The sequence below is a fragment of the Kogia breviceps genome, chromosome 12, assembly GCF_026419965.1.
Source record: "Kogia breviceps isolate mKogBre1 chromosome 12, mKogBre1 haplotype 1, whole genome shotgun sequence".
Taxonomy (NCBI): Eukaryota; Metazoa; Chordata; class Mammalia; order Artiodactyla; family Physeteridae; genus Kogia; species Kogia breviceps.
Window position 1 is genome coordinate 38,565,347 of NC_081321.1, and position 22,598 is coordinate 38,587,944.

The 22,598-nt window shown below is 37.6% G+C and overlaps 1 protein-coding gene across 2 annotated transcripts in view; it reads right to left on the reverse strand.

Moving 5' to 3' along the window:
- CCNT1 (cyclin T1) overlaps positions 1 to 22,598 on the reverse strand; it is a 63,464-nt gene that overhangs the window by 15,383 nt on the left and 25,483 nt on the right. For both annotated transcript variants that reach the window (XM_067009195.1, XM_067009196.1), the window contains 6 exons: positions 16,627 to 17,247; positions 12,569 to 12,650; positions 6,200 to 6,328; positions 3,983 to 4,043; positions 2,337 to 2,399; positions 548 to 593 (listed from right to left, as the gene is read on the reverse strand). In XM_067009195.1, coding sequence (XP_066865296.1) covers positions 548 to 593; positions 2,337 to 2,399; positions 3,983 to 4,043; positions 6,200 to 6,328; positions 12,569 to 12,650; positions 16,627 to 16,787 — 542 coding nt within the window. In that variant the 5' untranslated portion in view covers positions 16,788 to 17,247. The remainder of the gene's footprint in view (positions 1 to 547; positions 594 to 2,336; positions 2,400 to 3,982; positions 4,044 to 6,199; positions 6,329 to 12,568; positions 12,651 to 16,626; positions 17,248 to 22,598) is intronic.

Sequence of the window (22,598 nt, forward strand, 5' to 3'; positions counted from 1 at the left end):
AGAATAAGCAAGTCATTTGGTAATATAAGTTATTATTAATTTTTTTCTTTAAAAAAGGAAGGAGAAAGAAAAAGTATCACAACTCTTTACACATATACATGCCCATTTATCTGGGCATGGGTGAAGAAAAAAGGAGTGTTAAAATATAGTAACAGCAGAATCCTCCAAATCGGATTTTAGTCACTGTCAATGAACCCCAAGTTTAAACAAACTTTCAGAATTATGCTCTTGGATATTTTAAAGCAAAGTAACAAATGCAGAATTAAGTAGGCTATCAAATGATCAGCAATAAATAAATATATCACTTTAACAAATTAAAAAAGCAGCATGGAAATTTTAAGGTACACATGAAAACTGTGCAGAAAAATCAACCTTTACCATAGAATTGTTATAACACATTGTATCAGAGATCCTTGCCTAGATCTTTGGCTTCTAGTTTACTAAGTACAAGACCTGTCATCTTTCCATACACCCATCAAAAAGTGACAATTCTAACACAAGTAAAGTACTATCCAAAAATAGAAGAGAAAAATATTAAAATATAAACCTGTTGGTTGCCATGAAGTAAGAAGTCTGTGCTAAGTCCTTGCTTGCTAAAAAAAAGAAAGGGGGTGGGGGGGGGAAGGTTATTAGTTCCATTCATTCTGAACAATTATTTAGTAAACATTTAATATTTGAAAGGCAGAGAATATAGTGGTAAATGAGGCAGGCATGGTCCCTGACCACCTGATGTTTACATTCTACTGTCAAAGAAAACAGTTTGAGTGATTTTTAATTATAATATTAATAATTATGCTGCTTCCCGACTTAGGGACCTAAGCTTTATTCTGCACACCAGGTATAAGGGGTACATGTTTAAAATGCAATTCCTGGGCATCCTCCCTGGAGTTTGACTCAACACATTTGGAGAAGAATGTAACAAACATTTTTACTTGTTAGTAAATCAGAGATCCTGATACAAGGGTTCACTGAGAAATTCTAAGCTAGGGGATGAACTAATTTGGAGGCAAGATCAGAATCCAGAAAACCTTGCTATATCTGGAAAAAATTAGCAAATAACATAAATTATTCATATATATTACAATTTTAAAAATTCCTCCTTTGGGCTTCCCTGGTGGAGCAGTGGTTAAGAATCTGCCTGCCGATGCAGGGGACACAGGTTTGAGCCCTGGTCTGGGAAGATCCCACGCGCCACAACTACTGAGCCTGCGGTCCAGAGCCCGCGAGCCACAACTCCTGAAGCCCGGGCGCCTAGAGCCCGTGCTCTGCAACAAGAGAAACTACCGCAATGAGGAGTAGCCCCCAGCTCACCGCAACTAGAGAAAGACCACACACAGGAACAAAGACCCAATGCAGCCAAAAAAATAGAATAAATAAACAAATAAATAAATAAACAAATAAAAATTCCTCCTTCAAAAAAAAGTGCTCTGGGTAACAAAGCAATTTTAACCTTCCTTAGATTAAATATTAGCATTTATCCATCTCTGTTAGTGTAAACCTTTTAATGCTTTCAAAATATAAGAACTCAGGGAAAACTCTGAGTTTTTAGATGAAACACACAAATAAGGCCAATTATCAGTTAAGTCTACAAAACGAAAAATGGCATTTAAACACACAGTGGTGTCTAGATATCCTTGATACTATTTAAATAAATAAGAACTAGGTTTCGTGCAATTACAGCTACTATAGTTAAATCAGAATAAAAACCAAGTCCTGCCAGGGAATTAACAAAGATGAAAATAAGTTCAAATAAATTCTAGATGACCCTGTGGGTGGCCTTTAAGAGTGCCTAGAACAGGGCTTCCCTGGTGGCGCAGTGGATGAGAGTCCGCCTGCCGATGCAGGGGACACGGGTTCGTGCTCCGGTCCAGGAAGATCCCACGTGCCGCGGAGCGGCTGGGCCCGTGAGCCATGGCCGCTGAGCCTGCGCGTCCAGAGCCCATGCGCCGCAAAGGGAGAGGCCACAACAGTGAGAGGCCCACATACCGCAAAAAGAAAAAAAAAGAGTGCCTAGGACAATCAACACTAGAATCATATTAACCCCCAAGACATCCTTAAAATTGCTCTTAGGTACTTATGATTTGGTGACTTTTCAAAATCTGCCCCCAGCTTTGACAAACATCCATAAGAAACTAACTCTCTTTATCTGGAGATCACCTAAAAACATTTTAAGAACCCAACAGAAAAACTCCAACTACTCATTTTGATTTAAGCCAGGTAGGTTTTTTAATTTAAATTTTGGCCAAAGCAGCTATGTTCTGTATTTGTCCAGAGCAAATCTTAGCCTCTAAATGGTAAAACAATTTAAGACAGCATCTCAAGTTGGGATTCCTTACCTCGAACAAGTTGAGTGCATTTTACCACATGTGTATGTGGATGATCAATTGTTAGTTCAAAGCCTAAAAAAAAAAAAAAAAAGTAACTGGTTAATAAGCTAAAGATACTCAAAATATTTTATATTTCTTTTATCTGAGTCATCATTGAAGGCCTCCCTCATTTTCTGGTCCCAAAACTGCCTGTTCAGAGGCTAAGAAAGTCAGACAAAGTATGTAGCACACTCTTCTTTAAGATTATCTTCAAAGGTGCTTATATTTTGAGCTAGAAGGCACCACTCAGATAATAAAGCTAATGCAGTCTCAAGATCCCTGAGCTACCAAAAATATCTAAACACAAAACATTTTCTTAGGGACAAAAGAATATAATACATGGCTGGAAGAAGCAATTACTCATGTAATGATTATCTTCCAAAGCTTAACCTTGAGAAAACATTTTGAAACCTATTCCTCTCTTATCTCAGTTTTGTCCCTTTTCATCATCTCAATTACTGTAAGTACTGATCATTTTATCTAACTCTAAATGATCTTTACCAAAATTACTTAAGGAAGATAGGTATGTCTACAAAAATTTTCAATGAAGTTTCTCTTTTTGAGTATGTAAATAAAATTTTCCAGTACAAGTAAATAAATTCTAGGGAATTCCCTGGCGGTCCAGTGGTTAGGACTTGGCACTTTCACTGCAGAGGGCCTGGGTTCAATCCCTGGTCGGGGAACTAAAATCCCACAAGTTGTGTGCTGCAGCCAAAAAATTTAAAAAATAAAGTCTGGGACAAACTGATTTTAAAAAACAAAAGAAAGAAAAAAAAAATCTATTGAGAAATTTACTTGATGCAAATTATTCTAAAAGTATAATTGATTCCTACAAATTAGATCTTACTGGTTTCCACATTAAAATAATAATAAAAATTTACTCCACCAGAAAAATAACATTGTCCCCTAAAATATGGTTACCTTGAAGAAAACTAATTTAAAGTAAAAATTAGCAGAAACTGACTTCAGAGACAAACTTTGAAGAATTCATTATATGCTTGTACATGCAAAAAGTACAGCCCTACCAGTAACTTTCCAACATAACTCATGAAATACTCCCCTACCTAAAGAGAAAAATGATAGCCCAAAAGAACTAGAAAATCTTTATTTTCCATATTTGCTAAGCTTTTAAAGGCAGTCTCTTTGATGAAAATAATAGATAATAGCAGAACATCATCAGTTCTTTAGCCCATCAACTGCTATAGCTTAAATTCCTCCACCTCCGCTCCATTGTTCTGAACACTGATTATCAATTTTAAAAACAAATGCTGTTATCTAAATATACTGACAAGCAGACTATAAAAATCCATGGAAGGAAAAAAGTTATTTAGATAGTTTCTGCCATTATTTATTAGAAAGTTAAAAACTGCCAAATCTTAACAAGCAAATCATGAATCCTAGAATATAAAACAAACAAACAAAAAACCCCTGCTAACTGCTATTTCAAAGGTCAGCTGTGCCTGCATTCTCTCTGTGGTATAGGCCAGGGTTAAACGACCTCTAAAATGTGCAAAAACCTTCCCAGGAAATTCTCTTCCTATTTCCTATTTTGCAAATTTTAAAATCATTATATTATGTACATATTTCTTTAATGTTTTAAAGGAAAATAAACTTACCTAAAGTCTGCAGAATTATGCTTTCTAATATCACCAGATCTTGAACTTGTTGCAGGTAAGCCTGCAGGTAAGACAAATTATTCCCCCAAAAGATACAATATATAATATATAAAGTGTAGGCAAATTCTAACAACCTCCAAGGGAAATCAAAGCCTCAAAAGGCAAGGGTGGGGTTATGAGGGAGAGTAGGAACTGAAATTAACCCTTATCCCTAACAGATTCTCCTTAAAAAAAAAAAAAAAAAAAAAAAAAAAAGTTGTATAGTGAGAGATGTCACTTTATTTATAAATGGCTACAGAAAAAGCACCAGAGATCTAGTTCATTTTCAGACTGACACTTTAGGTTCTAAAGTTCATATGACGTAGACAGAAGAAAATTTAAAATATATCTTTTTTCAACATCATCAAAATACCCTGCAGAGCCTTCTCACAGTACTGTAGGCAATCTCAAACATTTGACTCCTGTTAAACCTTCCTTTTGGAGTAATGCTAGATTTTTAAAATTCATAAATGGGTTCAAAGGAAAAGGAACAAACAAAAAATTCTTTCAGATTTGTACTGGCCATTACTGTAGCCACCATCCACACATGGCTATCGAGCACTTGAAATGTATTATGAGTATAGAATACACACTGAATTGTGAAGACTTAGTTAAGAAATAATAATGTGAACCACTTCATTAATAATGTTTTTAAATTGATTATATGCTGAAATGACCATATTTGGGGGTTAAAGAAAATAATATATAAAATATAACATATTAAAATTAATCTTAATTTTTTTAAGTAAAGACTTGTATATAAAGCTTAATGAAAAGTTTAAAATATTTAATTACGTATGTGACTTCTCCTATATTTCTACTGGACAGCACTGGTCTAGAACTCTAGGAGAATGAGATTTGAGCCAGGAATTAAGAGACTTATGTTGCTGCTAACTTTCCACTGAACTTCAGGATCCTGAATAAGTCCAGTAAGGACTTAAACTATGCTAGTTCCCCTTTCCAGATAGTGAAGAAAGTATCTTCTCCTAGTCACCTCATAAGAGAGACTCAGGTGAGAAGTCATGTAAATACTTGAAAGAAAAAAAAATAAAGTGGGGATTTTATTTTTTGTTTTATTTTGTTAAAATAAAATTTTATTTGGTCAATTCTATAGACCCATGGCAGTTAGTAGTCTCTAACATAAATAAAAGTCCAGACCAACAGCTCTTCAACAAAACTACTGGTGCAGCCCAAAGAGAAAACAAAGTGCTACGCAAAATACTTAATTTACATAATAAGGGGCTATTATCAAAACAAACCATCCCCACAACCACTCTGTCCAATATGATCAGAAGAACACACAATTCCCCTTAATTTGATAATGGATGACTCATGCACCCACTGTTAACAGACAAATAATCTAGTAACAGAAATCCATAATTTTTCTCCAAACTCATCATTCCCCAATCACTGATTTCTAAAGCCAGGAGAGTTTCCCTTCTTTAGAAGGTCAAGGAAGGATGGAAAGGGAAAAAAAGCTATATGTATACACATAGGATAAAGGTGTGGAAGAATATATATCTGAACTGTAATCAGCAGTATCCTCCTAGGAGAAGGAGGGGAGATGAGCTTTACCTTTGACTTTAAATGATTCTTTAGTGTTTGGCTTCTTTTATAATGAGCATACTTGTAATTTCTTAAAAAGTTAAGCACACATGCACCAGTGACAAGATTCACTTAAAAAAAATTCATTAACAAAAAATCTAAAAGAATTTTCTTCATAGTGATATTATAGTGGTTAAAAGCTGGAAATTATCTTAAGAGAAAATGGTTAAAATATATGTATATATATGACAAAATACTATATCAATATTTAAAGGAAGCGGAGAATTGATGGGAAAATATTTGGCATACAGTAAGAGAAAAAAGCAGGTATAAAATATATACATGTGTAGCCACTCATAGAAAAGAAGCTGGAAATACTGGTTCATTTATATATCTGTGGTACAAATTACATCTAGGTAATATATTTTCTTCTTTTTCTGCATTTTCCAATTTTACCAGAATGAATACAATTAACTTTTACCATAAATTTCTGTGATGTTTTTGTTAAGGAAAAAACAAACACTAAAAGTTCCTTTAACAGCCCCAATTCAGACTTCAGTAAGTCAAAGTTAAAAAACTAAGTTATGATCAAAATAAATTAAGAAAAACAGATGTGTGTAATTAATCCCCTACCTCACTCCTAGTATCAGGAAGTGATTCCTGTGGATGGAGACAAGCATGTGCTACCTTGATGACGTGTTCCAATTTTTTGGGCTGCTCCTCTACTTTGGCTGCTAAAAATAAGGCTGCTGGAGCCACAGACTGGATGAAGAGAAAATAAATCACATTTATTATTTGTTTATTTCTAGAGTAAGGTAGATCTAAAAAAGAACTAAGTCTTAAACCAACTTCTTCGCTTACCTCAACTTCGTCACCTCTTGTTTTTGCTTTCTCCTCTACTTAAGTATCTTCTCCTCTCCTATCCATTAACCATGTCCACTTCTGAAAACCAATCCTTCAACAAACTCTCATTAAAAGCTACCTATTCAAGAAACCACTAGATGTAAATAGACAGCTTTCTATTTAAAATGAGATTATTAAGTTTTATTAAAGCACTCTATATACTTTTTTTAAAGGAGTAAACTGAAATGTCCAGAATCAGCAAATCCATGGAGACAGAAGTAGATTAGTGGTTGCCAGGGGCTGGGAGAAGAGAGGAATGGGAGTGACTGCTAAAGCATGAGGGGTTTCTTTCTGGGGTGATATAAATGTTCTGAAATTAGATCATGGTGATGGCTGCCCAACTCCAAATATACTAAGAACCAGTGAATTGTACACCCAAAGGAGGAATTTTATTATATGCGAATTATCTCAATTATACTTACATATGGAGAGGAGCACAAATCTTTAAAAAAGAATTCAAAGTATAGTATTATATTCAACAGGTTATAAGTAGAAGGTACTTAGAGGGGGAAAAAAAAGTCAATCCAGGGAATTCCCTGGCGGTCCAGTGGTTAGGACTTGGCACTCTCACTGCCAAGACCAGGGTTCCATCCCTGGTTGGGGAACTAAGATACCATGCCTCAAAGCACAGCCAAAATAAAAAAAAGTCAAGCCAATCCACAAGCAGACAGAAAACTCAGACACTAAACAAGAAATTAGAGCAATAGGATATAAACATAGCCTGGTGATCTGGGAAACCTCAGGAAGCACAAGGTCTCTAGAATCTTAACAAGAATATTTCAATGAATCAAAGACGGCAATTCACCAGGAGTTAAAGAAAGCAATAAATTATTTTATAAAAGTGAAATATCTATTTACTGAGTAGAACTGACATGCATTCTAACACTTATTTGTATCCCTGCAGTTATCTGTTATACCTTGCTAGAATAGATTTTTCTCCACAAATTCAATTCAGAATAACAATTCTCTTCCTTCATATTTGTTGCAGTTATATATGGAGCTTGCTACATATATTCTACTAGACCTTAGGATAAACAAACAAAAAAAAACCAGAGGAAAATGGGCAAGAACAAAGTTGTGAGAAATTGGGGCATAAAGCACATTTTGAACACTAAACTGAGTAGTTTAGTTAAAAGATATAAATAAAGTGATGTGGGACACAAACGATTTTTAAGAAGAGAGTGACACTACAGATTTTAGAAAAAAAAATGTAGAGTTTAAGAAATATTTGGAAAGGTTAATCCAGTGGTAGGTGGTACTAAAAGGAAAGGATAGATACATTAAAAGTTAATTTTATTAAAGAGAAAATTTTAATAATACAGGCAGGGACCTCCCTGGTGGCGCAGTAGTTAAGACTCCGCGCTCCCAATGCAATGGGCCCAGGTTCGGTCCTTGGTCGGGGAACTAGATCCCACATGGATGCCCCAACTAAGGAGGCTGCCTGCCACAACTAAGACCCAGCACAACCAAATAAATAAATAAAATAAACAAATAAATATTAAAACAACAATAATGATAACACAGGCATTAGGAAATAAAGTTTAGAGTAGGCACTAGCAGTAGAAATAAAGTAAAAAAGAAACCCAGTTTTCACCTTGGAAAACAAATAGGTTTTCAGTAAATATACATATATGTATTTGCATACAGAGAAAAAAATTCTAATGGAATATACGCCAAAACATTAACAGGATTATCTCTGAACACCAAGTTATAGGGAAATCATCACTTTGTCCTTTAATCTGTCCTCTTTCAATTTTTTTTTTTGGCTGCATTGGGTCTTTGTGGCTGCACATGGGCTTTTTTTTCTAGTTGTGGCGAGCAGGGGCTACTATTTGTTGTGGTGCGCAGGCTTCTTCTCATTGTGGTGGCTTCTCTTGTTGTGGAGCATGGGCTCTAGGCACACGGGCTTCAGTAGTTGTGGTGCGTGGGCTCAGCAGTTGTGGCACACGGGCCAGTAGTTGTGGCTCGCGGGCTTTAGAGCACAGGCTCACTAGTTGTGGCGCACGGGCTTAGTTGCTCCGTGGCAATGTGGGATCTTCCAGGCCAGGGATCGAACCCATGTCCCCTGCATTGGCAGGTGGATTCTTAACCACTGCACCACCAGGGAAGCCCCTGTCCTCTTTTAACTTTATGATGACAATATATATTTATAGGGGGAGAAAAAAATAGTACCACTATAAAAATTAACAGGACTTTATAACTGATTGGACACAGGGGAAAAGGAAAAGGACAACTCAGAGACAACACTTAAGATTTTAAGCATTCAACTTTGCTTTCAAGAGGCTAAAAATATATTTGAAAGAATCTAACTAAAATATGATATACAAACAATGGCTTACAAGGCAAGATAATATCTCAGTTAAGTGAAAGACCACTAGAGATAAATTTCAACCTCCTTTTTGTCCAATCAACCGTATAAATACTCATTGCTCCTCATGGAATCATATACCAAGCTAGCTTATCAAACTATTTTCCCATCAAAGGCAATTTCCCAGAGGAATTCCAGGTAAGAGTATGAGATTTTCTCCATTTTAAAATAACAATAATAATGCTAGCTAATACTTATTTGTTTGCTATATGCAGACACTTTGTGAATTAACTCACCTATAGCCTACTAGCTACTGTATGAGGTAGGCACTATTATTGACCCCAAAGAGATGAGAAAACTGAGGCATACGGTAACTTGCTCAAAGGCATATAGCTGGTAGGCAGTGCAGCAAGGATCCACATCCAGACAAGTCTGACTCCAGAGCCCATCCTCTTAACCACTAAACTTGACCTTTTAAGAGTCAGATAAGGAGAGTAATATACACCCAAATTTGTCAGCTATTAAAAGACAACACCTGTATATCAAATATTATAAAATACAGAATAAATACACACACACCAAGTTGCTCACCACTACTTTTACATTCCCCCACTTGAAAACTTTTAGGACAGTACATACAGAAATTCAATTAATGAGGTTGAATTTCTTCTCAAAAAGAGAGTAAATGCAATGCCAGGATTTAAGTGAAAATAAACCAGTCATTTACTCATGTCCACTAAAGAAATAAAATTTATTTCAATCAAAAGACAACTTCTCTACCTTCCAAGGTATTGGAAATATCTTGTTCTGAGTGGTGGTTATGTGTATATAATGCAAAAAGTAATCACGCTGCACACCTCAGACTTTTGTGCTTTACTTTATTTTATACCTCAACAAAAATTTTAAAAATTTTTTTAAAAGGCAAGAACCCTAGGCTTGAAAATACTATAAACAAAAAGTTACAACAAAACAAGAAAAGTATTCACAGTACATGACATACGGCTCTGATATATAAAGAGCTCATATAAATGAGAAAATCAAAAAAAATAAAACAGGGGCAAAAAGAAACAACAGACAATTGTTAAGTCAATTCTTCAATTTCACAAGAAGAACAATGACCAACAGGCATAAGAAGTTCAACTTCACTAATTGAAGAAATGTAAATTAAGAAAATAACTTAGGACTTCCACTATCTTGCTCACCACTCTATCCCTAGTGCTTGACAAGTAGTTAGAACTTAGTATTTCTTGAAGTAATGAGTATTTGTTGTTAGTGAGGATGCAGAGGAAAGAACTCTCCCCCACAGTGCTAGAAACAATGTATGCTGATATAATCTTTCAGTAGAGCAAACAGACACAAAAAAACTTAAATGCATACCCTTGGACACAGCAATTCCACCTATAGGAATTTATAAAATAGTCATGTAAGTGCATGATATATGTACCAGACTATCTTATGTAACATTTATAACACTATAAACAACCCAAATATCCACCAGTAGAGAGCTGGTAAAATAAATTATAGTAACTACTCAAATAAATACTATGTGGCCACTTAAAATGAGAAACCAATAAGAAAATGTCCAGCACATACATACTGTTAAGCAATAAAGGCAATTGTGTAAGAGTGGTACAGTAAGAAGTGATTTTTACAGAAATACATAAATGCTGGTACTATATGCACAGAAAAATGTCTGAGACACTATTACCAAAATGTTTATCAAAGGTTATTTCTGGAGGATGGGATTACAGAAGAGCTTTCTCTTTCTGCCTTACACATTTCTGTATTGTTTTAATTTTTACCATGAGCACTTACTACCTTTGTAATAAGAAAAAATAACAAGAAAAATGTTATGAGCACTTCACACTACACTTCAATGCCACAACAATGTATTAAGACCCCTCAAATTTGAATTTGGATTCATCACAGCTAAACTCTTAGAATTAACATACTAAAGGAGTGATATTTTTCAGCTGTTAATTCCAGAATGTGCCTAAAATCAAATCTCTAAAGAGGACCAATAACCTCAAATTAAAAGAATCACTGGATTTTGGAAAAGGTCATAAACTCCACAAGAATCTCTTTATATTGGATAATTACCAGATCATTCACTCATTCAACAAGTTTACTGAAAGTGCTTTAGAGGATACACAGAAAAGTGAGTCTCTGTCCTTGCTAAGATAAATGCATAGAAAATAAAACAAGATATAATTTAAAAGGTAAAAATAGGGGAAATATACATACACACATACATATGCATAGAGTGGACAAATTGATTTGAGATGTAGTTCACCCTGGATTTCAAACCTTTACCAGAATAAAAGAAACGTAGAAAATTTTCATAATGGGCAGGACAATTATGGACTTCCTCTTCAAATTCCGTTCTTTATCCACTACTTTCTATTCTAGAGCTATCAGACAGCCTCATTAAATGCTTCTCTCTCCTATTAAGAGTGTGTTCCTTGCAATCAGAGGAGGTAGGGAGGTTAAGGGTAGGAGACAGCCCAATTGATTGAATAATCAGCAAAAATTGGGAATAGTTAATCCATACTCTAAAGGGTTTCCTGTGCAATTACTCCCAATACTGAGTCCACCAATATCTTACAAGAGCAATATCTAACTTTCCAGTTTCTCTTCCTATGGCATAAAAATTCAAAACCTATCATCCTGGGACTTCCCTGGTGGCACAGTGGTTAAGAATCTGCCTGCCAATGCAGGGGACATGGATTTGAGCCCTAGTCCAGGAAGATCCCACATGCCGCGGAGCAACTAAGCCCGTGCACCACAAGTACTGAGCCTGTGCTCTAGAGGCCACGAGCCACAACTACTGAGCCCATGTGCCACTACTGAAGCCCGGGCACCTAGAGCCCGTGCTGCACAACAAGAGAAGCCATCGCAACGAAAAGCCCACACACCGTAACGAAGAGTAGCCCCCGCTCGCCACAACTAGAGAAAGCCTGAGTGCAGCAATGAAGACCCAATGCAGCCAAAAATAAATAAATTTATTTTTTAAAAAACCCTATCATCCTAAGGAAAAGTCTGAAACACCTTTCCTCAAAACCTAACCTTTTCTTAAAAAAAAATGAAATATTTAACTCACAAATCCATATGAAGGGTTCAAGTTTAGCCCTATTACCTTGTGATTTTATAAAACAAATATAAGCTTACCTGCAACTGGGATATCACTATGCACTCGCTTCCAAGTCATTTACAATAATGTTAAATAGGACCATTTCAGGTAGCAAAACTGAAAATAGCACTATTTACAATTCTGTCCAGAAAAAAAAAAATCCCTTTATTACTATTATTTTCTTTTTTCTGTCTTAAAAGTCATCCCCCAGTTATCACATAACGTACCTTCCCCTTCCAACTGGTCATTGATGGGAATTTTATCAAAGGTTTTTAGATGACTTAACATTCACTTGTTTTCCTGTGCCCATATTATTATTAACCATTTCAAAAATTACACTTAAATTAAGTGTAATGCTACCCCCCTTTAATGCTACTCTCCCAATTCAAAAACATTAAGTTTAAATGTTCAATAATCTATTTTATTAGAGAATCCACCTATTCTAAGGATGCACTAAAGCTAAAGCTAAACAACTAACTAGACACTTCACAGGAAAACTGGAAGGCTGGATTCAGAACAGCAGTGTGACACATAATGAAAGTGATCAATCATCAACTCTAAACTTCAAATCCCAGTTCAGCAGCAAAGATCAACTACAAAAGAAATATGAAGTTGAGATTAATCACAAAAGGATTACACCATATAAAAAAATTATACTCACATTTCGATGGAACTGTGTAAAGGACTGAATCATGTAGAATCGATGCATGTACACTATAGCAGTGTTGATGGTCAATTGTGAGCTAAAATGTTCAAGTTAAGGCCCCAAAACAGACGGGCAGTACAATTCCCAAAAATACAACCTCTATATCCTCCCAAAAGGACCATGAAGCCAAGCACAGTGGATGCCCCTAAATGAAAATCATACTTACCTCTCAGGGGTGTGGAGGGGACACCTCCTACACTCTTAGTGGATATGCAAATTGATGCAGCTGCTGTGAAAAACAGTATGGAGGTTCCTTAAAAAAAACTAAAAATAGGGACTTCCCTGGTGGAGCAGTGGTTAAGAATCTGCCTCCCAATGCAGAGTACACGGGTTTGAGCCCTGGTCCGGGAAGATTCCCACATGCAGTGGAGCAACTAAGCCCATGTGCCACAACTACTGAGCCTGCGCTCTTGAGTCCACGAGACATAGCTACTGAGCCCACGCACCACAACTACTGAAGCCCGTGTGCCTAGAGCCCATGCCCCGCAATAAAAGAAGCCACTGCAATAAGAAGCCCACACACCGCAACAAAGAGTAGCCCTCACTTGCCGCAACTAGAGAAAGCCTGAGAGAAGCAACGAAGACCCAATGCAGCCAAAAATTAATTAATTAATTTTAAAAAAAAACTAAACGTAGAGTTGCCATATGATCTAGCAAACCCACTCTTGGACATATATTCAGAGAAAACTATAATTTAAAAAGCTACATGGCAGGGCTTCCCTGGTGGCGCAGTGGTTAAGAATCCACCTGCTAATGCAGGGGACACAGGTTCGAGCTTTAGCCCGGGAAGATCCAAATGCCACAGAGCAACAAAGCCCATGCACCACAACTACTGATCCTGTGCTCTAGAGCCCGCGAGCGACAACTACTGAACCTGCATGCTACAACTACTGAAGCCTGTACACCTAGAGCTCGTGCTCCGCCAACAAGAGAAGCCACTGCAATGAGAAGCCTGAGCACAACAAAGAATAGCCGCCACTTGCCTCAACAAGAGAAAGCCCGCACACAGCAACAAAGACCCAACACAGCCAAAAATAAATAAATAAAATAAATAAATTTTAAGAAAAGAAAGAAAGAAAAGGTGCATGCACCCCCATGTTCACAGCAGCACTATTTACAATAGCCAAGGCATGGAAACTACCTAAATGTCCATCAACAGATGAATGGATAAACAAGATGTAGTGTATATATACAGAATGGAATACTACTCAGCCATAAAAAAGAATGAAATAATGCCATTTGCAGCAACATGGATGGACCTAGAGATTATCATACTAAGTCAGTCAGAAAGAGAATGACAAATACCATATGATATCACTTAAATGTGGAATCTAAAATATGACACAAATGAACTCATTTATGAAACAGAAACAAACTCACAGACATAAAAAACAAACTTATGGTTACCAAAGGGGGAAAAGGGATAAATTAGGAGTTTGGGATTAGCAGATGCAAATGACTGTATATATAATAAACAACAAAGTCCTACTGTAGAGCACAGGGAACTATATTCAATATCCTGTAATAAACCATAACGGAAAAGAACATGAAAAAGAATATGTAGGGAATTCCCTGGCAACCCAGTGGTTAGGACTCAGCGCTTTCACTGCCATGGGCCTGGGTTCAATCACTGGTCAGGGAACTAAAAGCACACAAGCCAGTGTGGTGTGGCAAAAAAAAAAAAAAAAAAAAAAAGACTATGTATATATATATATGTATAACCGAATCACTTTGCTGTACACCTGAAACTAACACAACTTTGTACATCAACTATACTTCAACTTAAAAAAAGAAAATCATACTTTCCTCTAGGAATTAAACAGCAAATCTGTTCTTTCATCAATTAACCTCCAATTGACACTTAACACATTGTCTTATATGTAGCAGATATTCACTATAAAGTTGCTGAATTAATAAACAAGCAAAGCTTCTCAGCATGTGGATCAAGAAGGAATATGAACAAAACTATATGACCTAAACCTGTTACTTGCGGAATGAAAATCCCGCCAAAGTGATATACTTGCACAGGATATCTCTTCAAATGATTTACAACACCCTCCCTGATCTGCCCCCTAGGTATGTCTCCACTATCTCCTCACCTTCTAAGCTCCAGCAATTACCTTCTCAGTTCTACTTCTCTCCGGCACTCATAACGTGATCCCTGGGACCAGAAACACTATGATTTGATATTCATTCAGTGAATTATTTGATACTCACTAAAAAGAAAAACTTTTTTCCTGATTTTAATTTTTAAAGAGCTCCATTTCCAGTTATTACAAAATATTGGCTACAGTCCCCCTGTTGTATAATAAATCCTTATAGCCTAACTTACAGCCAGTAGTTTGCCCCTCCCTTCTCTCCCCACTGGTAACCACTAGTCTGTTCTCTATATCTGTGAGTATACCTTTTTGTTTTCACTAGTTTGTTGTATTTCTTAGGTTCCACATATAAATGATATCACATATTTGTCTTTCTCTGATTACTTCACTTAGTACGATAATCTCTAGGGCCATCCATGTTGCTGCAAATGGCATTATTTCATTCTTTTTTATGGCTGAGTAGTATTCCATTGTGTATATATACCACATCTTTATTCAATGAACATTCAGGTTGCTTCCATATCTTGGCAATTATAAATAATGCTGCTATGAACACTGGGGTGCATGTATATTTTCAAATATGTGTTTTTGTTTTTTTCAGATATATACCCAGGTGTGGAATTGCTGGGTCAAATAGCAGTTCTATTTTTAGCTTTTTGAGAAACCTCCATACTGCTTTCCACAGTGACTGCACCAAGCTACACTCCCACCAACAGTGTACAAGGGTTCCCTTGAAAAGAAAAACTTTTGAATGTCTTATTATAAAGACTGAAGAAAACCATGTGGGATATAGAGATGAGACAGTACCACGATGGCAACAACCTTAATAACACACATGTAAAAAGGAAAGTGCTAGGATGCACTAAAAGAGAGTTTAAAAGAAAAAAAAAAGGTTTAACTCAGTACTGACTGGATGCTTAGGAAACAAACTGGATACAGGCACCAAAAAGGACATCTCTTTTGAAGTGAGCACAACCTTAAAACACAAATATACAGCCAGCAACACATTTAAATGGAAGCTGCACCCAAGAATAAATTTTAACTTCCGGAGTGTAAAGAACTTTATATAGCTTTCTCTGCTACAAAATGAGTAGGTTTTCTGACAACCAAAAACACTTAAAGGGTTAAAAAAAAGCACTAAATCTTTGAAATATGAGGAAAACGAACATACATTAGCACTGAGTAACTTTAAAACCCAGTATTTTATAAAAGGTTTTTTAGAACATTAGATCTGTAGGTCTACATCCCTACAAATCTACACTGACATCCTTCCTTTCTCTGAAATGCTATAAAACTCTTTTAACAGTAGCTACTTTAACATATGAGTGCCAAGCATTGTGTTGGGCATAGAAATCAAATTCATGAGTTATCACCCCCATTTTACAGACAAAAAAAAACAAGAATTCGACAGGTTTCTTAAACAACTAGTAAGGGGAAGGAACGGATTTTAAGCCAAAGTTGGGTCATTAATTCTAGACCACTCTCTTTATAAGACCTTCAGGTATCGAAATTTCTCAAAACTCTTTTTACACACTAAGTTCAAGAGGCAGCCATCAACAGTGAAATCTCCACCAGATCCCTAGGGCACAGTAGAAAAGCAGAATCTCTAAGTCACCAGAGTAGAAGATCAGAACACACCGAAAACAGACTACTAGGAAGAGGAGTTAAAACACAAAGCGGAAAGGATACGCGTTCCCACCAAGGTTGATGGCACGGGTGAGCGAGCGGGAAATTAACTCGGCCTCGCTTCCCTACAGCGAACGCTTAACTTCAGTTCGCCCCATCGTAGGCTCTCCTAACTAGACATACAGTCCCTGCCCACCCTCTTCCCTTCTGTCTGACAGACCTTGAAGCCTGGACGCCCGAACAGGGCGGGACCTACTCCAAGGCCGAAGGCCTAGGCCGCAAGGATACACGTTAAGACGTTGGCCCATGTCCTGGAGCAGATTGGCCGCCTGCTGGCGATAAGAAAGTTCTTTATCTGGGTCCAGACCAAAACGACGGGATGGGCTATTTTCCAGCTGTTCTCGAGTAAAATACCACCGTTTATTGTTGTTCTTCCTCTCCCCCTCCATAGTGCTTCAACCAAAAGGCAGCGGCGGCGGCTGCAAGCACTTCCCAGCGTCACCTAAGCGGCGACACACATCCGCTGTGTGTAGGCAACTGCGACGTGACAAACTTCCGCTAGTGGAGGACGGCTAGATTGTGACACGCTTCCGCCGACGGGTTGCTAAGTTAAAGAATCTACTTCCGGAACGGACCTCGGGTCAGTCTGTAGCCGAGTTAACAGGCAGCAGGCGATCAGGAAAAACCTTGCGTCGAGGACACAGGCGCCAGTCATGTGACCCTTGAGAGGCAAGGTGCGGTTAGGAGTTCTCGTTCAAAAATAAACCACGTCTCTTCCCGCGAGAACTGGTTCAGCCTTCGCGCCCTGAGCAAAACTGAATGAGGCGTCCGCTCACGCGCCGCTGGGCGGTTCCTCGGAGAACTTCGCTTGTGACGTAGGTTACGGTATAAAACGGGGTAGATGGCGAGCTTGACAGAGAAAACGGGTGAGGTTGTCAAAATCTGAAAAAAGTAATCAAAGAGAGTAGCCCTACCGTATGTCGTAACATAAAGCAACTGGAAAGCTCTCGCACTGTTGGTAGCAGTATAAATTACCCACTTGAAAAGCCGCATTACAATATGTAGCTAAAGCCTTGAAAACATTCCTTCGCCACGGTGAGCCAACTTAAAGGAATAAAATGGAATTAATAGTAATAATTTAGTGCTTACCACAATGCTGACTCTTAAATATACTATCTCATTTAATTGACACAACCCCAAGAGGTAGTGATATTTTAATCCCTATTTTGCAAACGGGTGAATTCCTTCCGGGTGGAAAGCTTCCACTTCCGCCCTGCACATGCACAGATTTGTAAATTCCTGCCACCTGTCAAGATGAATCGCAGCTGTTTGAGGGCTGTTTGATCCTAGGCAAGATACTTAACTTCTCTGTGCCTTTTGTAAATGGTGTAGTACATACGATTTAGTTTCTGAAAAGGTTTAAATGAAAATTTAATGAGTTAAAAGCATTTATATTAGTACTGGGCACGTAGAAAACATTCAGTAGATTTTCTCATAATATTTATTACATTATATTGAAGTTGACGGCAAGAACAATACCATCTTCATCTTTGTATCCCTAGTACCTACGCAGTCAGTCCTGGCCCTAGTAGTCTATAAGTGTTTGTCAAACAAATGCTCACAACAACCTACAATAGAGAAACTGAGGCTTGGGAAGATTAAGTAGTTTGTCCTACACTACACCACTTATCAGTGTAGATTTTAAAATCAAGTCTGATTCCATTGTTCTTTCCATTCTAGCAAACTGTACTCATGCTTTTCTGGAACAGTCAATTCACCTTGATTAAATTTGGGTAATATTAGAATCTTTTGTCTTTTATAATAAATATTTTGAGATTTGTCATTTCTAGACACGGCTGCTCCCACTCAGTTTGATTCTAATTCATTCTCAGAAGTATTTTCTTCCACTCCAGGCCCTCCTCTGCCATATACTGCCAATAATAAGCTTTAGCTCTGTTTTACTCTCGAAGAATTCAGGAAAAAATACTTCAAGTTATAACATTAAAAAGATTATGATTTCAAACCTCTTCCATGACAGACTTTTTTCTTTTAATAGAGAAGCACGTTCTCAGTTATGTCATCGTGAATTTTGTCTTTTAAACAGCCAAAATTATTTCTCCCAGATTCCTCTTGCCTATTTCTCTGACCTGTGTTTGTTTCTCCACTAAATCTTTTGGATTGATGACTCCATTTTGAATTTGCGATGGTGCCTGTGTACCAATCTTCCAAGAAAACGTTCTGGTATCTGACAGGCTTCAGGCAATATAGCTGCTAGCCAATGGCTTGCTACCCTGCCATACAGAAGAGGGGGACCTGTGTAAATCAGACAAAGGAAATATTCTTTGACTGAAGATGAAATTATTTGAAAGTAGGCAGCTGTGATTACATAATTGCTAAACATGAGTTTTTGATTCATGCCTGGTTTCAAAGCCCAGCTTTTCTTTTTTTTTTTTAAACTATCTCAACCACTTTTTTTTTTTTTTTTTTTTTTTTTTTTTTTTTTTTTTTTTTTTTTTTGTGGTACGCGGGCCTCTCACTGCTGTGGCCTCTCCCATTGCGGAGCACAGGCTCCGGACGCGCAGGCCCAGCGGCCATGGCTCACGGGCCCAGCCGCTCCGCGGCACGTGGGACCCTCCCGGATCGGGGCACGAACCCGTGTCCCCTGCATCAGCAGGCGGACTCTCAATCACTGCGCCACCAGGGAAGCCCTCAACCACTTTTAAGTGTGCAGTTCAGTGGTGTCAACTATATTCACATTGTTAGGCAACAAAGTATCTACAACTTTTTCTTTTTGCATAACTGAAACTCTATACCCATTGAACAACTCCCCATTTCCCCCTACCCCCAGCCCTGACAACTCCCATTCTGCTTTCTGTTTCTTTGAGTTTGACTACTTTAGATATTTCATATAAGTGGAATCATACAGTATTTGTCTTTCTGTGACTGGATTATTTCACTTAATATAATGTCCTAAAAATTCCCAGTTACTGTATTAACTAGCTGTGTGATCATAAGGGTCATCCTGAACAGAACACCATCTGACATATGGTAGGTGTTCAATACATGCTTATTGTCAAAGATGTTAGCTTTCAGATACATTGCCCTTAAAGAACAATTGACAAAATCTTAGACCAGAGGAATTTTCCTGTCCTTTTTTAAAAATTTTAAATAGGACTCCATTCCCTGTAACTCACACTTGTAAGGCTACTTATTCTGGGTACAGGATGATATTTCATGGATTGATCATTTTGTTTTGTGCTTGTGAATGTCATATTTCAGTCATGTCACACATTACCATTTACTACTTTTAAAACAATTTCTCCCCAACATTCATATAGTCTCCAAACTAAAATATGAAAGGATGGTGTGCTATTCATAACTATCCCCAACTCCATGTTCAGTAATGTCTATATTTACATAAGGTTATTATAAAATTTACTGATAGGATGTATAGCATGCAATTTACAAAAATTAAAATATACAATATTCTTTATCGTAAATTTCTCATAGCCAACTGATTCTCACAGAATGCTTTCATTGACTTTTGCCAAACTCTTGAATCAAGAACCAACCTATGGGGCTTCCCTGGTGGTGTAGTGGTTGAGAGTCCACCTGCTGATGCAGGGGACGCGGGTTCGTGCCCCAGTCTGGGAAGATCCCACATGCCGCAGAGTGGCTGGGCCTGTGAGCCATGGCCGCTGAGCCTGCGCTATGATGGTATTTGACAAATGAATACAGGCATACCTTGAAGATATTGTGGGTTCCGTTCCAGACCATCACAATAAAGCAAATATTGCAATAAAGTGAGTCACACGTATATTCTGGTTTTCCAGTCATAAGAAGTTATGTGTACTGTAGTCTATTAAGTGTACAATAGCATTATGTCTAGAAAACAATATACATACCTTAATCAAAAAATACTTTGTTGCTAAAAAATGCTAACCACCATCTAAGCCTTCAGTGAGTTGTAATCTTTTTGCAATAGTAGCATCACTGACCACAGATCACTATAACAAATACAATAATAATGAAAAAAATATTGTGAGAATTACCAAAATGTGACACAGAAACACAAAGTGAGCAAATGCTGTTGGAAAAAAGTCTGAGCCAGTAGACTTGCTCAATGCAGTGTTGTCACAAACCTTCAATTTGTAAAACACATAGTATCTGCAAAGTGCTGTAAAGCAAAGTGCAGTAAAATGAGGGATGCCTGTATAGCTTTGATTGCTGGTTGACATTTTCATTTGCATTAATAAGATGAAAGTGAAACAATGAGACATGTTGGAACTTCACTTATTTGTCAGTGACTTGAGCAAAATCTTTGCTGAATTGGATAATAGTTTTTGAATACTGCAAAAATATTTCACTTTTTTGTGCTTTTCACAATGTAATGGCTACAGATATGATACACTTTTAAACTTAATCTACATTATTAACATTTTCTTGATCACTTTCTTGACAATCAACAAAACAAATAAATTAAGACCTTATAGTATTTGCCAATTTCTACAGTGTAAACTCTCCCACCATGGTCAATTTCAAACTACCAATGTGACAACACTGATCATGAAATTGGGAAGAGATGAACATACCATCACATAGTATTTCCTCCATACAGTGCAATAGACAGGGACTTCTGGTTTCCCATCTGACATGTAAAGAGCTTGGAAATTATCACTCCTGTTCTCACAACAACAAAAAAGCTGAACGAACTGAAAATCAATAACCCTTCTTGGATCCATCAGAGAATTGAAGTGACAGGGAAAATCTCCACCACGAAAACGAGAGAGACAGGCAAGATCAGAACAGGCAGAAAACCGAATCATGGCTTACTAGGAGCAAAAACTACTACTGGAACCAGGAACTGACAGGAATACTTAAAGAGCAATTGACTAATTGGTGGAGACTGAAATAGATTGAAAGATTTTTTTAAAAACTCCTGGAGGCCCAGCCTAAGGGGTTGCCCACATTTTCATGAGTTTTACCTCTAGCAGCCCCACAGGTCTTACTATGAAGATTGGAGAAAAATCCCTTTATCCTTCCAGCAGGGAGAGGGAAAAAGTAGCCATTTTGAAATATACCAGAGCATTCAGCTCTCCTTAACAAAGACCTTCCCTCAAGGGAAACTATTTAACAGAGCCTAACCAATGTGGGAGAAGGAAAATAACCAACTCCAGCTTCCTATAGCTGCCTTGTTTCATCTAAGAGGGAAAAAAGACAAGAAGCACCTGTGAAGGTCACAGACCAGGGACACAAGTTCACTAAAAGACTGAGACCTAATAGAATTATAGAACACTTCCCCTCCCCTGCACTTTACCAACACATCAGTTGGGCTCCTATAACAGGTGACTACATATGAAAGAACTATAAACTCAGACCCTATTTAAGAAGGAGTTTCTACTTTAGCTATCACCCTCCTACCCCTACTCCCCAACCCTAGGCAACCACTAATTAAATGGTTTGATTCTTTCCTTCTGGCCTGGATCCTTTTATTTCTCCTTCTTACCTAATTGCCCTGAGTAGAATCACCCATACAATGTTGAATAAAAACGGTGAGAGACAAAAAAAAAAAAAAAGAGGAGTTTCTAGGGCTTCCCTGGTGGTGCAGTGGTTGAGAATCCACCTGCCAATGCAGTGGACATGGGTTTGAGCCGTGGTCAGGGAAGATCCCACATGCCGTGGAGCAACTAAGCCCATGCGCCACAACTACTGAGCCTGCACTCTAGGGCCCGCATGCCACAACTACTGAAGCCCACGCACCTAGAGCCCGTGCTCCGTAACAAGAGAAGCCACCGCAATGAGAAGCCTGCGCACCACAACGAAGAGTGGCCTCCACTTGATGCAACTAGAGAGAGCCCGCGTGCAGCGACAAAGACCCAATGCAGCCAAAAATATAATTAATTAATTATTTTTTTTTAAAAAAAGGAGTTTCTAGGGAAACCCAAAGACAACGGGGAAGACAAAGACAAGGACCTCAGAGGAAATTTTAGCCTCTGACACCTACAGCTATAAGAAACAGGAAACACAGCCTAACTCCCAGCCAGATAAACATAGAACCTCAGTTCCTTTTACCCAATATATCATGTCTCACTTTCTATTAAAAAATTACAAGGCATGCTAAAAGGCAAAAAACACAGTCTAACGAGACAAAGCAAGCATTAGAACCAGACTCATATATGGCAAAAACTTTGGGATTATAAAACTAGGAATTAAACTATGATTAATATGCTAAGGACTCAAATGGAAAAAGTGGACAACAT